Source organism: Nyctereutes procyonoides, unplaced genomic scaffold, assembly GCF_905146905.1.
Source record: "Nyctereutes procyonoides isolate TBG_1078 unplaced genomic scaffold, NYPRO_anot_genome, whole genome shotgun sequence".
In the NCBI taxonomy this organism is placed as follows: Eukaryota; Metazoa; Chordata; class Mammalia; order Carnivora; family Canidae; genus Nyctereutes; species Nyctereutes procyonoides.
In genome coordinates this window covers 11,774,612-11,790,254 of record NW_026575128.1, presented here as the reverse complement: position 1 = coordinate 11,790,254, position 15,643 = coordinate 11,774,612, and the positions used below count along the sequence as shown (strand labels likewise).

Here is a 15,643-nt window from a genome sequence, read left to right as displayed (position 1 = left end):
TTTCATAGGAAATTTAGAATTTTTAATATTTGTCATGAAGTAAGACTTCTTCCAAGGCCTGTTTGGGATATTAAAGGAAGTGAATCCCCTAGATAAGAAATGGATCAGAAACTTCTTTTGTTTGTTTGCCTTGATATTGGGGAAACCAAAATTAGGAAAACACTAAAGGAGATAGTCTAATACTGGGATCTATAATGTGTTTGTCAGTCTTGAGTAAGACTGTTGTCTAGAATCCTAGAATCCTAAATTATGATGGACCCTTCTGGGCCAATAAAATCTAATAATCTGAGAGCCAAACAGTCATATATTATTTTTGTTGCCCTAAGAGCATTTAGAATAATGACTATTGGAAGACAGGTTCTGATACAGGTAATTGATACAAGAAATGGAAGAAAATCCTAAGCAGAAAACACCAAAAGGGCAGAAAGAATCTTCAGGACAAACCAGTAGCAAGAAGCATAACAATTATGGCATGTACAGATCAGTTAATAAAATTCCAAAAAGAAAATTGTCTTTGAGAACAGATCTTTTCTGTCATATACCTACTATATCTCCAATATCTAGAATAGTATGTGGCACATTAAGGTGATCAATAAAATCTTATAAGTAAACAATATCTTAGTCTGCCTTTAAGAAAGGGGACTATGAAGGAATGTGAGTAGCTCTGCATCCAAAATTCGGGGTCAGCAAAGTCAAAAGGATGAGAGATGAGACATACCAACAACCTGATTTGCTCTGGCACCTCATGTCTTATCAGCCTGATGAACTACAATAAACTGAATTCTGAGCATTTAAGCTCTTTCAGACCATTAGAGAAGCCCAATGACTGGATAATGGCCATGCTGAGAGCCTGCCAACATTGGATAAAAGCACTAACTTCATCCTCAGGTATTATAATATAAATGTAGGGACTCATTAATATTTCAAAATCTTGTCAAGAGCCCTGACAGGCCCCAAATGATAATCCATAAGAAACAAAACAAAACAAAATGAAATGATTAAGGCTTAAGATTTTAAAAGCATAAAAAAGAAGACTCCAGCATTAAACAACTGGGAAAAAGGGATGGTGATTATGGTTGCTGTGTAAGATCCCAACGTAGAGCCTCATAAAAGAAGTGCAATGTTATTTTGAGGGCCCTCATTATCAGATCAACAGTGATGTCCTTTTGTTGGCAAGGTTTGAAGTACACATCTACACATACACCTATTAACAGAGAGATGTACTATATTTTTATCCACTGGGCTGAATTCAGAAACTCAAAACAAAGGCCTACCTCTTACCCAGATCCCATTGTCAAAAGGAGATCCAGGAATAGCAGTATAGTTGACTTGATGCAGCAAAGCAAAAAAAATAAAACATAAAAAAATAGGCCCAGGAAGATATTTTTATTGTGTAATAAACAGTTTTTATTATCATTGAATGCCTACACTTTTACAAACCTGAGCTTCTCAGCCCAGCATTTATAGAAAATTGCCAAGTATCGTTTGTAGATAAAAGCACAATTCAATATTTATGAATTGCTAGTTTTCTATAAATATAGACATTTGGAGATGATCTTTTCACTAGTCATTAAAATTTGAACAGGGATCAAAGCTAGAATAATATTAACAACTCCTCACATTTGTATAGTGTTTTACATAATGCTATTAATAATAGATGACATTTATTGAGCACTTAGCAAGTGCCAGGCACGTTACATGTGAATTCTCAAAACGAATTCAGTTCAGTTCAGCAAGCATTCAATTAATACCTACTGTGTGATAGATGAATAACACTGGTTTCTGTCTTTAAAAACTCTCATTTTGGTGCAATTAATGTTTGTTGAAAGAATAAATAAATGGTTGGATGAAAAATTAAGTGGTTTGGATGGTAGTATGGGGTAATATAAATAACACCGGCTCCTCCTCTAAGTATCTATGGTATTGAGAAAGTACTTACCCTCTCCTAGCCTCAATTTTTTCATCTGTAATATAGGAATATTTAAGTTCTCTCTTGTAAAACTGTTGTGATAATAATGACAGCAAATGTAAAATATATAAAAATAGGCTCTCAGTTAAGTGAGAGCAGTTATCATCATCACCACCATAATGCTATTTTAAGCAAGCCTATCAAACTCTCCTCACCCTCGATACAGCAATGGGCAAATATAACTTTAACATCCACAAATCACATAAGATACCATGATAAAAGGCCAACAGGACAGGAAGTTTACCAAGTAACAGACTGCACCTGACCTCTTAATGGAATGCTGGTTATTCCATATGTGGAAACATGTTCCCTATTTCAAAATTCTCGCAGAGCCCTAAACCTAGATCCCAGATGATGGCCATCAAAAAACTCATCTTACTCCTCTCAGTGCCAGAATGGCTCAACCCTAGCCACCCAGCACATAAACTCTGAGACCTGGGTCAAATTCTCCAACGAGAAGTAGGTCCCTTTCCGGTCACTTACCATTTGGGTCTGCTGGTAGATTTCACCATAGGGGCCATCCCATCTCTATAAAGACTCTTGGTTTTACTGAAGTTAACAATGTTGAAAATGACTCTCTGAAAAAAAGGGAAAAGTTTATCAGAAGATTATGCTATGGAAGTTGTCACTTCCTGCTAATTAGGAATGGAAATGATAAGCAGGGTTAGAGGAAGCCATATGGACTAGTTGCCAAAAGTAAAGTGATAATAAATGGTGCCTGAAGAAATTCAATATATTTGTGGCAGTTTAGTATAGTAGTCAAGAGCACAGACTCTGGAACCTGGAAGTCTGAGTTTTAATCCCACCCTACACTCTCAAGCTATGTGACCTTGCCAAGCTACTAAACTTTCCTATGTCTTAGTTTCCTCATTTAAAAAATGAGGATAATAACAGTACTTAGGATTACTGATGATAATTAAGTTAATATATGTACAGTGTTTGGAACCATGTTTTGTACATAGTTAATGCTACATAAGTTTTAGCTATTTTTATTAACTGTGCCCTTTCTCCAGGTTGACCTACAATTTACATGTAAATGAATAACAGTATTATCAGAGTAACAGTATTGCATTTAAAGTTCAAAAAAGATAATAACTGAATGCTTGTTGAAGTTAAAAAAATTCTGCAACTATTCAGCATCCCATATAACCTGGAGGATATATGCTCTCTTCTGCACCTTCTTTTGTTATCCTCTGCTGAGGGCGAGAGATACTGAGCTCAACCCTAATCTCAGCATAAATTTATAGAAGCATAGGTACTTGGATAAGTCCCTCCCCTTTCTGGGCCTCATCTTTAAAATGGGGGAGTGGAGTGGTCTACATAACTAAAATATTTCCAGAAGGATGGTATAATTAAAAAGAGATCACCCTTTGTTTTAGTAAGCAATTTTATTTTAAGTGGAGAAGAGAGATGGGGAAAGAGAAGAGAATTGGGGTTAAAATACATGTAATGACCATTGAAATAGTCCAAAAGAGAGAGGATATGATCTAGAACAAGGGTAGCAAAAATAGAGAAAAAGTGAAAACTTTCAAAAGGTTGCCATAGGTTAGTTTTTCTCTCCATAGGCAATGAAAGAAAGGGAAGCATCAAAATTCACATATTATTTCGTTGAGCAAATATTTATCATCTGATATATTATAAAATATCAAGTGCTAGGAATTTTATATATTTTTATTAATTTTAAATATTCCCTTTAACTATACAAAATATTAACATCTCTATTTTACAGGTATGGAAACTGAGCTCAGAGAGTTTAATTAACTTGTCCAAAGTCATGCAATCAATATATGGAAAGTTGATTTTTAAATCCAGAGAATAAAAAAAGATAAGTAAAATGTCCATGATCTCTATCCTTGAGTTACTCACTAAGGTTCCAAAATTCCATAACTCTAACCAAGCCTGTTTTGTAAAGTAAGGGCAAAAATAAATACAATGGTAATTTTTTAAGCCTTTAAAATTTTGTTTTCTTAAAAAAGAAAACCAAAACTATTTTCTCTGGACTCATATTTGGGACTACTATAAAATGCTTTGTTCTATGAAATAAGCTCTTTGGAATAACATGTTTTCCTTTCTCCTCAGAGACCCAGCTACTGACCCCATCACCAGGCATTTAAGTTGCAGACCTCTTTTCTGTCATTAAATTAAGTCATCAAGAATGTCCAAGACTGTTCAAATATTAATAACCTGGACCTGCCTGTTGTCAGTTCAATTACTTTTCCCATGGTCTTGGCTACTGTCTGATTTAAGAAAAATCAATATCAAGGGGACAAATGGCCTTTGAACCTCATGGGGCTTAATTCCCGTTTTCTCTTCTGAGATTTTCCAGGTGTCAGATCCATTTCCAGTGAATCTGGAAGCCATATTGCATTTTCGGGAGCTAGATTAATGCTAAATGTAAGGGAAAATCTAATACAGAAATAATGTTCATATGTGAAGCTCGAATAAAGAAATGAGAAAGTGAAGTGTCTATTGATCATTAGTATCCTCTACCTAGGAAAATTTCCCAGGTCTTTGAAATATAATATATTATTTAGCTACTTCATCCATAAGCAAAAGTTGTCTATGTTAGCTCAATTTTAGGCATGAAGGAATTGAAGCTAATAAAAGACCATAAAGACTAAACTTTCTTTATGACACTCCATACAAAAACAATACCATCTCTTGCCATTCTCCACCTAACATTCTTTTAACGTTTTCCAGCTTACTTAGCAAGGCAACATGTGGCTGTGAGAATCAAAGGTATCTGGAAGTAGGCGGTGCAGGAAATCATGGCTCTCTGTATTTTACACTTAAGTATCTATTATTTACCTCAAATGCATCACAAGAAACAGCATCCATAAGGTAATGGTAACAACAATTATAATAATAGCTAATAACTCCTGAGTACTCTCTATGTACCAAATTCTGAGTTAAATACTTGTTCACATTATTTCAGTGTTTTGTGTATTAGAATCACTTGATAGCTTTTAAAAACAGCTGATGCTTAGGCCTCAACTCCAATCACACATTCTGATATCTGATGTATTATCTCATTTATTTTGAGGATAATGAACTTTCTTTTTTTTTTTTTTATGATAGTCACAGAGAGAGAGAGTGAGAGGCAGAGACACAGGCAGAGGGAGAAGCAGGCTCCATGCACCGGGAGCCCGACGTGGGACTCGATCCTGGGTCTCCAGGATCACGCCCTGGGCCAAAGGCAGGCGCCAAACTGCTGCGCCACCCAGGGATCCCCGATAATGAACTTTCTGACACAGAGACTATTATTTATCTATTACTTGTTATTTATTTATTTATGTATATATGAGGAAAGTAATACTGAGATTAAGTAAATTAGAATCATATAATTAATAAGTAAAAGAGCTAGAATTTGAACCAAGTCCACTGACTCAAAAGTAATAAGATCATGGACATCACAGGAAGATACAACTGTACCGAAACCCAGTTCCCCACTAATTCTGTAAGCGTGGGCAAGATAATTTTTATATTGATTATTTATATCTGAAATTGGGATGATGACAGCATCCTAACAAAGTTTTATAAGAGTCTTTGAGATTATATAAGTAAATCACCCACCATGTTGGTGTAGGTACTGAGTACCTACCACATAAGAGATACTCAATATTTATCAATCCTTCCCCCTTATCTTCCATAAAATAGGATCTTTTAGTTCATTAGTTCCTTCCTTTCTTCCTTTTGTTTCTTTTTCTTTCTTCTTTGGATTTAAATTTTTATTTATTTTTTTTTAAATTTTTTTTAACTTTATTTATGATAGTCACACAGAGAGAGAGAGAGAGGCAGAGACACAGGCAGAGGGAGAAGCAGGCTCCATGCACCGGGAGCCCAACGTGGGATTCGATCCCGGGTCTCCAGGATCGCGCCCTGGGCCAAAGGCAGGCGCCAAACCGCTGCGCCACCCAGGGATCCCGGATTTAAATTTTTAATCAAGACTTCTTGTTTTAGCAATATGGTGGTACTCTAAATCAGAGCTTTGTAAATTAGTGGCCTCTAGCACACTGGTAGCCTGAGGGTGGATTATAGCTTTCAAGCTGCCATATGTGAAGCCTGGAGCTCTGTCCATTCTGTCCAAGTGGTTCATGGTGCTATGGAGGAGTGCAACCTTCATTCTTGTGTAAGCCATGGAGGATCCAGGATGGCTGGGTATAGAATGAATAGTTTGTATGCTGTATAGGCAGTGGACTTGATTCTCTGGCTTTGCATATATTTGATACTTTTGTCTAATCATGAGTAAGTTTCCCATTAAGGTTGTCCAAGCTACTCCCAGGGACTATTCCAAATAGGCATGTGTATTTTGCAAATTAGAGGGTCATCGCAATTCTAAAATATTTCATTATCTAAAAATATTTTATTAAAAGTTTGAATAGATTTGAAAGTCATTTGATTTTCACATGAAATTTCAACATTGCAATTATGAGTGAAAGGAAAGGGAGCGCTGATCAATGACTTAAATATAATTTCATACAGTTTAAATATTTGAACAGTTTAAAATTTTTTATCACTATTGTATGAACAGTTTCTCATTGATGGTGACTATTAAGATTTTTGAAGAGGTTGTCACTGAAGTCTTGATTAGGGATTGCACGTATCCAGTGCAGAAATAAAATCTCATATAAAAGTGATATGTTCCCAGATACAAACTGAAGAGTTTCAATTAAAAATTTGAAGACTTAGGGATTCCTGGGTGGTGCAGAGGTTTAGTGCCTACCTTTGGCCCAGGGCACGATCCTGGAGACCCGGGATCGAATCCCACATCGGGTTCCCGGTGCATGGAGCCTGCTTCTCCCTCTGCCTATGTCTCTGCCTCTCTCTCTCTCTCTCTCTCTCTCTCTCTCTCTGTGACTATCATAAATATAAAATAAAATATTAAATTAAAATAAAATAAAAATAAAAATTTGAAGATTTAAAAAAATTGAAGATTTAAAAAATAAATTTAACATTTGATTTCCTCTTTATAATATATGTTTTATTTTAGATTATATGTTAATTTTTTGGCTAAACTTTGTATGGTTATCTAAGAAATGTTCCCCCGTTACCCTAACATTCTATTCAATACCATCTTCTCTGTATGAATTAGTATTATTTTCTCAGTGTAGGTAGGCATGAAAAAAGTTGGAGATTTCTGCCACAGATAATCTTTTGCAAATCCTAGAAACCAGAGGAACATTTGGGAACATTATTTACATAAAGAGCTCCTAGTAAATAGAAATCCACAGATGCCAGAAAATTAAAGGGGCGCAGAAAGCAGGTTGTTGGTTTTGATATCTAGGTACTTAGATTTTAATAATCCATTCAAGGATAGCAAATGAGCCCTTAAATCTTCATGAGCCAGAATGTTTAGAATGAGATGCCTCCACAAATCTAGTACTCTCAAAATGATATAGTATTCATAGAATTATGGTCTAAAAGGAAATCATTCATAAGCAGTGGGAAATGACAAAAAGGCATGCCTAACTATTTTTGGGTTTGGGGTAGAAAAAATAATTTTTAAAAATGGGCCAGCACATTTTTGGTTTTGGTTTGAATTTAACCCAGGTCAAGTATTTAAAATAAATTTAGTTACAGGCAGATATCCGTGGAGCACCTAGTAAAAACAATGAAAAGTTGTTTAGAATACACACAGTTGCAGCCCAAGAACATAGAATTTCCATAAACAGAGTCCTATGAGAATTAAGCTTTTGCACAAATTTATAAAACATATAAGGAAATAATCCACACTAAAAGTGAAAATCAACCAAAAACTAAATAACTTTAGTTATTTAGGCCACAAAGAATTTCTACTCATAAAACTATCTGGTCAACTATAAAGGAAGTATTTTTGAAATGACTAAAAAATTAAAATAACATTTCAAACAAATGAAAACAGAGGAAAACACAAGAACAAATTAAAGACCAGAGAAATTCTCTAAAACAACAAACAGAACTTCTAGAAATATATGTTTCACACTAACTGATCTTAAAATTCAGTAGACAGGTTAAAATGTAGAATAGATAACATTTCCAAAACTCAACACAGTGAAGTAACAAAATAGAAATATGGCAAAAGGGGTAGCCCGGGTGGCTCAGTGGTTTAGCGCTGCCTTGGGTCCAGGGCATGATTCTGGAGACCCGAGATCAAGTCCCGCGTCAGGCTCCCTGCATGGAGCCTGCTTCTCCCTCTGCCTGTGTTTCTCTCTCTCTCTCTCTCTCTCTCTCTCTGTGTGTGTGTGTGTGTGTCTATATGAATAAATAAATGAAATCTTTAAAAAATTATATGGGAAAAGGATACAGAGAAAAAAATAAAAATCTACATTAGATATGAGTTCTAGAAAGAGATAAACTGGGAGAGGCAAAAATCTCAAAAGAAAATGCTATTCAGGTTCAAGAATCACAAGTCCATCCAAAGCAGGATTTTAAAAAATAATCTAGATATAGACACATACAGTGAAAATTCATAATATACAAATAAAGGGCATGCTTTCAAAGCAAATCAGAGAAAACGTAAATTACCCACAAGACACAGAAATTAGACTTAAGCAGACTTAACACCAGCAACATGAGAGACCTAAAAATAATGTACTTACTATCACCCATAGAATGAGAGTAAAATAGATTTTTAGACAAATAAAGTCTAAGAAGTATAGCAGTTTCAGACCCAGTGAAGGAGCTACTTACTAAAGGATGAACTTCAAAGAAAGAAAGTGAACATAAGAGTGGCAAGAAGCAACAGTGAGCAGAGTAACAAGTAGATCTAAATAAGCGTTGACTGCATAGAACTATTATTATGAACTAATAAATTTGAGAAGTGCTAATAAGCTTGCACCAAAACACTGATCAACAATAACAGAAGTGTTTGAAACTGGGGTGAAGTGGAGAGAGTCAAAATGAGAGTTAAAATATGATAAGGTCTTCACATGGTTCCAAAGGAGGACAGGGATGCTAAATAATCAAGTGGCAGTTTAAGAGTAATCAGTATAATTATAGAAACATGGGGCACCTGGGTGGCTCAGATGGATAAGGGTCTGCCTTTGGCTGAGGTCATGATCCCATGGTCCTAGGATTGAGCCCCCCATTGGGGCCCTGCTCAGCAAGGAGCCTGCTTCTCCCTCTTCCTCTGTCTGCCACTCCCCTTCCTATACTCCCCCTTCCCCCCTCCTCTTTCTATCAAATAAATAAAAAAATATTTTTTTTAATAAAGAGAAACAAGAGTTATAAATTCTGAATGAGTGGGCACTTGGGTGGCTCAATGGTTGAGTGTCTGCCTTTGGCTCAGGTCATGATCCTGGAGTCCTGGGATTGAGTGCTCCTGTGGAGAGCCTGCTTCTCCCTCTTCCTCTGTCTGCCACTCCCCTTCCTATACTCCCCCTTCCCCCCTCCTCTTTCTATCAAATAAATAAAAAAAATATTTTTTTTTAATAAAGAGAAACAAGAGTTATAAATTCTGAATGAGTGGGCACTTGGGTGGCTCAATGGTTGAGTGTCTGCCTTTGGCTCAGGTCATGATCCTGGAGTCCTGGGATTGAGTGCTCCCGCGGAGAGCCTGCTTCTCCCTTTGCCTGTGTCTCTAACTCTCTCTGTGTGTCTCTTGTGAATAAATAAATAAAATCTTAAAAAAAACAAATTCTGAATGAGTAAAAGGAAAAAGGAGAATAAAGAAAACATGACAAATATAATAGAAATTTCAACAGGATGGGAGGATAAAAAGCCAAGAAAAAAACATTGTATATGGAAAACTCAAAATAAAATAGTAAAAATAATTCCAAATATCAGTAATCACAAAAATTTTCTCAAACTGATTAGGAAAAAAAAGTCCACATTTACTATCTTTCCCAGGTAATGACTAAAATGTAACATCTAAATGTAAATATATTTATATAGTACTGTAAAGATAATTAAAATGTAAAAGGATGTTTTTAAGGTTCAATAATATTCCATTGCGTGTATATATCACATTTTATTTATCTAATAATTCAATGAGGGACATTTACATTGCTTCCACCTCTTTGCTATTATGAATACTACTACTATGAACAAGGATGTTTACTTTTAATGCTAGCTGTATTCAATAGGTCACAAAATTCCTGAAAATTTGACAATCAGCCATTGAGAGCCAGTACCAACTGACTTCAGCATACCACAACCTGGAATCAATAAATGAGGATGCACATAAATCTTCCCTTGAGGATTCTAAAACTGGGAAACTTTGGGATGATTTAAAGCATGCTTGGGAGCTAAGATGGTGGCACAGTAGGAGGATCCTAGGCTTGCCTCATCCCTCAAACAACTCGGTAACTATCAAAGCATTCTGAATACTCAGGAAATTGACCTAATGAAAGAACAAACTGTACAACTACAGAGAGAGAAGAGGCAGCTTCAAGGAAGGTAGGAAGTACAGAGACCTGGTGTGAGGAAGAAATAGATCACAGGTACTATGGTGAAGACGGAGCCCCACCCAGTTGCAGAGAAAGGCCAGGGAGAGTGAAGTGAACAGGGGTAAGCACAAGGAGAAAACAAATGGTGTTGAGAAAACTGGACAGCAACATGAAAAAGAATGAAACTGGACCACTTTCTTATACCATACACAAAAATAAATTCAAAATATATGAAAGACCAATTGTGAGACAGGAAATCATCAAAATCCTAAAGGAGAACACAGGCAGTAACTTCAGCCAGAGAAACTTCTTACTAGATATGTCTCCCGAGGCAAAAGAAACAAAAGCAAAAATGAACTGTTGGGATTTCATCAAGATAAAAAGCTTCTGCACAGCAAAGGAAACAGAAAAATTAAAAGGCAAACTTCAGAAAAAGAGAAGATATTTGCAATTGACATATCTGATAAAGGGGTTACTATCCAAAATCTGTAAAGAACTTAACTCAACATCCAAAAAAACACAAATAATCCAGCTAATAAATGGGCAGAGATGTGAATAGACATTTTTTCCAAAGAAGACCTACAGATGCCTAACAGACATGTGAAAACATGCTCAACATCCCTCATCATCAGGGAAATACAATATCAAAACTACAGTGAGATATCACCTCATACCAGTCATAATGGCTAAAATTAACAACACAGGAAACAACAGATCTTGGTGAGGATGAGGAGAAAGGGGAACCTTTCTACACTGTTGGTGGGAATGCAAACTGGTGCAGCCACTATGGAAAACAGTATGGTGGTTCCTCAAAAGTTAAAAAATACCCTAAGATTCAGCAATTGCACTAATAGAGAGAGAGAGAAACCATAAGAAACTTAACTATAGAGAACAAACTGAGGGTAGCTGGAGGGAAGCGGGTGGGAGATAGACTAAACGGGTGATGGGTACTAAGGAGAACACTTATTTGTTTATTTGTTTTAAGATTTTATTTATTTATTCATGAGAGACACACAGAGAGACAAAGATTTAGGCAGAAGGAGAAGCAGGCCCCTGCAGGGAGCCCGATGTGGGACTGGATCCCAGGACCCCGAGATCACGTCCTGCACCAGAGGCAGACGCTCGACCACTAAGCTACCCACACGTCCCTAAGGAGAGTACTTGTGATGAGCATTGGATGTTATATGTAAGTGACAAATCAATAAATTCTACTGAAATTAACATTACACTATATGTTAACTAATTATAATTAAAATAAAAAGTTGAAATGATTACCTGAAACCAAAAAAATCAATAACATATTTTGCCCACTTTGTCCATTAAAAGTAAAGAATTTCTGTTGAATTTGGGAACAAGAAATTCAATTCAATCTTGCACTGAAGGTTCTAGTCAATGCAACAAGGTAGTGAAAATTTAAAAAAAAATAAAAGGTTTGGAAAGGAAGAAATAAAGTTTTTTTTTTATATACATGCCAAGATGATTTTGCATGTAGAATATCCCAAAATAATCTACAAACTATTAGAATTCATTAATACAAAGTCAAATTAAAAAATTAATTACATCTCTACATACTAGCAATAAATAATTGGAAAATAAAATGTAAAAGTGATGCTAATTATAACTTTCAAAAATACCCAAATATAATCAAATACCTAAAAATAAATGTAACAAAAACTATATGACCTATACACAGAAAATTGTAAAACTTTATGGAGACAAGTCAAAGACATTTAAATAAGTGGAGGAATAAAATAAAAATTGAAGATTCATTATTGAAAACAACTCAATTCACTAAACTCCCAGCAGAGGGGTGTGCAGGTGTGTACACATGAGCGACCAGAGTTGATAAGCAAAACTTCTATGGGAAAGCGGAGGACAAAAAATAGCAGACAGTCTTATCACATGACAAGACTACTGTGAAGTTATGAAATTAAAACAATGTGACTTACATTGCTATAGATCTGTAGAAATAGACCAATGGAATACGACAGAGAATCTAAAAAAGACTATATATATATCAGAGATTACGTTGTTGATCAGATTGGAAAATTGAACTAACAATGAATCGTGATGGACTAATGGGTCACCCATACGGAAAACACATCACATTAGATTCCTGTCCCATACCAAATACAAAAATAAATTCCAAATGGATTAAGGAATAAAAAGTACACAGCAGATTAGTCTATGGACTAAGAGTATATAAAGTCTTTTAAAACAAAGTACCAGACACATAAGCTATGAACGAAACATAGATATATTTGACTGCTTTACAAAAAAGCTATATCAAAATGTATTATAAACAAATGAAAAAGCAAGCCAATGATTAAAGAAGGTATATGTGACCCTTATAATGGAAAAGGATTATTAATCCTTATAATAAACTTATATATATAAATATATAAACACAAATAAACAAATAAAAACAAACTCCCAGAACTATTTGGTGACAAAGCCAATAGTATACTTTAATGTAATATACACATACAAAAGTATAAAATCATACATGGGAATAATATCCATTAATTTCAGGCCTATTGTTGCTTCTGGGAGAATGGAAGAGGGAAGGTGAGGTGTTTAGCTGTACCTATAATGTTATATTTATCAAAATCAATAAAAGAAAGTAAAATCTAAAGAATGACAAATGTTCATATCTGTATAATCTTAGTGGTGGATCCTTGAGTGTTTTTATATTATTTTATGGGGAGTAGAAAATTTCCCGAATTTAAAAGTGTAAACACCATTAATATCTTTAATTCGTTAGAAATTGTAGTGTACAATGAAAAGAACCAGCATCACATTTTTTTCCAAATGGTTAACAAGTTCTTCTAACATCTTACTGAATAAATTATCCCTTTCTTTTTTAATTTCAAAGGCCACTTTTCACATATAATAAACTAATATATGCTTGTGTTTATGTCTGGACTTCCATTTCTGTTTCAGTGATTTTGAGTTTATTCTAATGACAACCAGCCATTGTTTTGATAATTCTAGTTTTATGATATGTTTCTTTAGGGCAAATCTCTAGTTAATGTTCTTCTTTTATTATTTTTTATGGCTTCACACCTGTGAACTTTTTTGTCTTTAGTTGGTTATTTTCTTTCACAACTCATTTTGTTCATGCTTCCTTACATATTTTTAAATGCTATATTTTACAACGATTCCATGAAATTTTTCTTACACTTTTCCTTCTTTTGTTAGTCATTTGCAAATCATTTGTCCTAGTTTTATTCTACTAATGGTTATATTTAAATTAAAAAATGAATTAAAATCCTTAAGTTTGGTATTGTTAGTTTACATATGAGTGATGTCAGTAACTTTTTAGACAACCATATGTTACTAACCTATTCTGATAATATCAAGAGATGTATAACACAATGGGAGAAAGCTGCTTGGGGAATGTCTGGTTAGTGGAAGGGGAGGTGGGCGGGGGGGTTGGGATTACTGGGTGATGGGCACTGAGGGGGGCACTTAACAGGATGAGCACTGGGTGTTATACTATATGTTGGCAAATTGAACTCCACTAAAAATATACATATAAAAAAAAAGAATGTCTGGTTATGTGTTCTAGTCCATGTGCCACCATGTAGCTAGGTCATTGTGACTTAGGTTGCACTGCACAGTAGTTAAGGGTGAATTTCCTGAGGTGTCACAACATATCAAATGCTACACAGGTAATATGGCACTGAGTTGGGAATACAATATAGGTCTCTATTTTTTCAACCAATCAGCTACTTTCTATTCTCTATTTTTATATTGCCCATTCTGAGCCCAATCTAATTCCCAACACTGTGAAAAGAAATGTTGGAGTTCCACACCTACTAGTCCCTGTATACCTGACCGTGTTTTATCATCTTTCTGAGCCCTGTTTGCCTAATCTACAAAGAGGAAATTTATACCTAATAGAGTTGTTGCTGTTGTTATATATTGTTGCCAAGACAATATGATTGGGAAATGATAAAACACTACACACATGTGTGTAGGTATCCATACGTGTGTGTGTATATGTATATATATATACATATACATGGATATACATCTATACATGTGTGTGTGTGTGGGGGGTGTATATATGATTAAATTAAGCTTCCTGCCCATGAGGAATCCAGATTACCATCCAAATTCCTGAAAGAATGCCAGGAAATCCTGGACCTAGCAAATGCATGGAGTCCGGCATTTAGATAATCATTATGTGAAAAATGTATCCTTATCTATCATAAACTGATGCTGAGGAGTCACAAGGAACCAACAAAGTTTGTTAATCATCTTCACCTGTGTCTTGTTAATTGGACATTGTCAAAATCTTCACACAGATAGCGTAGTCTGATAGAGATGATAAAGAAATGGCTTACTGGTTGCATATTTAAAAAACTCTTCTCTGCAACGTGAGCTTGAGAAGGCAGCCAAGAGAAATAGAGGGGAATGGAGCAAAACATTCTTATCAAGGGAAGTTTAGCATATCAAACAAAGACATTAGCAATGTGACAGACCAAAAATAAGATCTTTCAGGGAGACTCTTTCTTCTCCCCATAACTCAGAATAAATACCCAAGAATATACAGACCAAAAAATGCTTCTCTTTCCTTAATCTGACAGGATTTCCAACAGAGAGTTTGTTCTCATTTTCATTCATTCATCAAAAAAAAACATTTAATTATTTCATTTAATAAAATTATAGGACTCTTAACCTGCTATGTGCCAGGATTAAAGGAATAAAGACTTGGCCCTTTACCCTCACTGAACTACCTATTGTGGTAAATTAACCTGTAACACACCTAAAGGAATAAAAAGCTGAGGCGGCGTCTGTAGTGAGCCTAGTGGAAAGAAAGCTGAATCTTTACTGATGAATAAAGATGGGCTGGGCAGAAAGGAAAGCATGGAAGACATCCTAGAGTCAGAGAAGTAATGAGAATAAAGGTTAATTGTTTTGTGGAATTATGAGCTGTTTCCTGTGGCTGGAGCAAAAAATTCTGGGGCTGGGTGGTTAAGAAATGAGACTGTGATATTAAAAGATATGCAAGACATATTAAGAAATTATAACTTTTATGAAAACAATATGAAGGGGCTATTAGAGAGTTTTAAGTATAGGTGTGAAAGGTTCAGGTCTATGTTTTGAAAAGAGAAACACATGATTGACTTCCTGTTCTCCTCCAAATGTGATGGCAAAGTCAGGGAGAATAAATAGCACCAGCTGCCTGAATGGCTTCAATTCTAAGCCAATCTACAATGTGCCAAGAGAGTGAATTGCTACATTTACCCACTCCATGTTTCCCCTGCTCAGAGGTACCATGAAGTTAATAGGACAGGTG

General features: G+C 35.3%; 1 protein-coding gene across 1 annotated transcript in view; it reads right to left on the bottom strand.

The window, feature by feature from the left end:
- The window catches only part of AGBL4 (AGBL carboxypeptidase 4), a 1,386,151-nt gene that overhangs the window by 670,791 nt on the left and 699,717 nt on the right, over positions 1-15,643 (bottom strand). Inside the window, exon 4 of the mRNA XM_055341596.1 lies at positions 2,453-2,547. Within this exon, the coding sequence (XP_055197571.1) occupies positions 2,453-2,547 (95 nt within the window). The remainder of the gene's footprint in view (positions 1-2,452; positions 2,548-15,643) is intronic.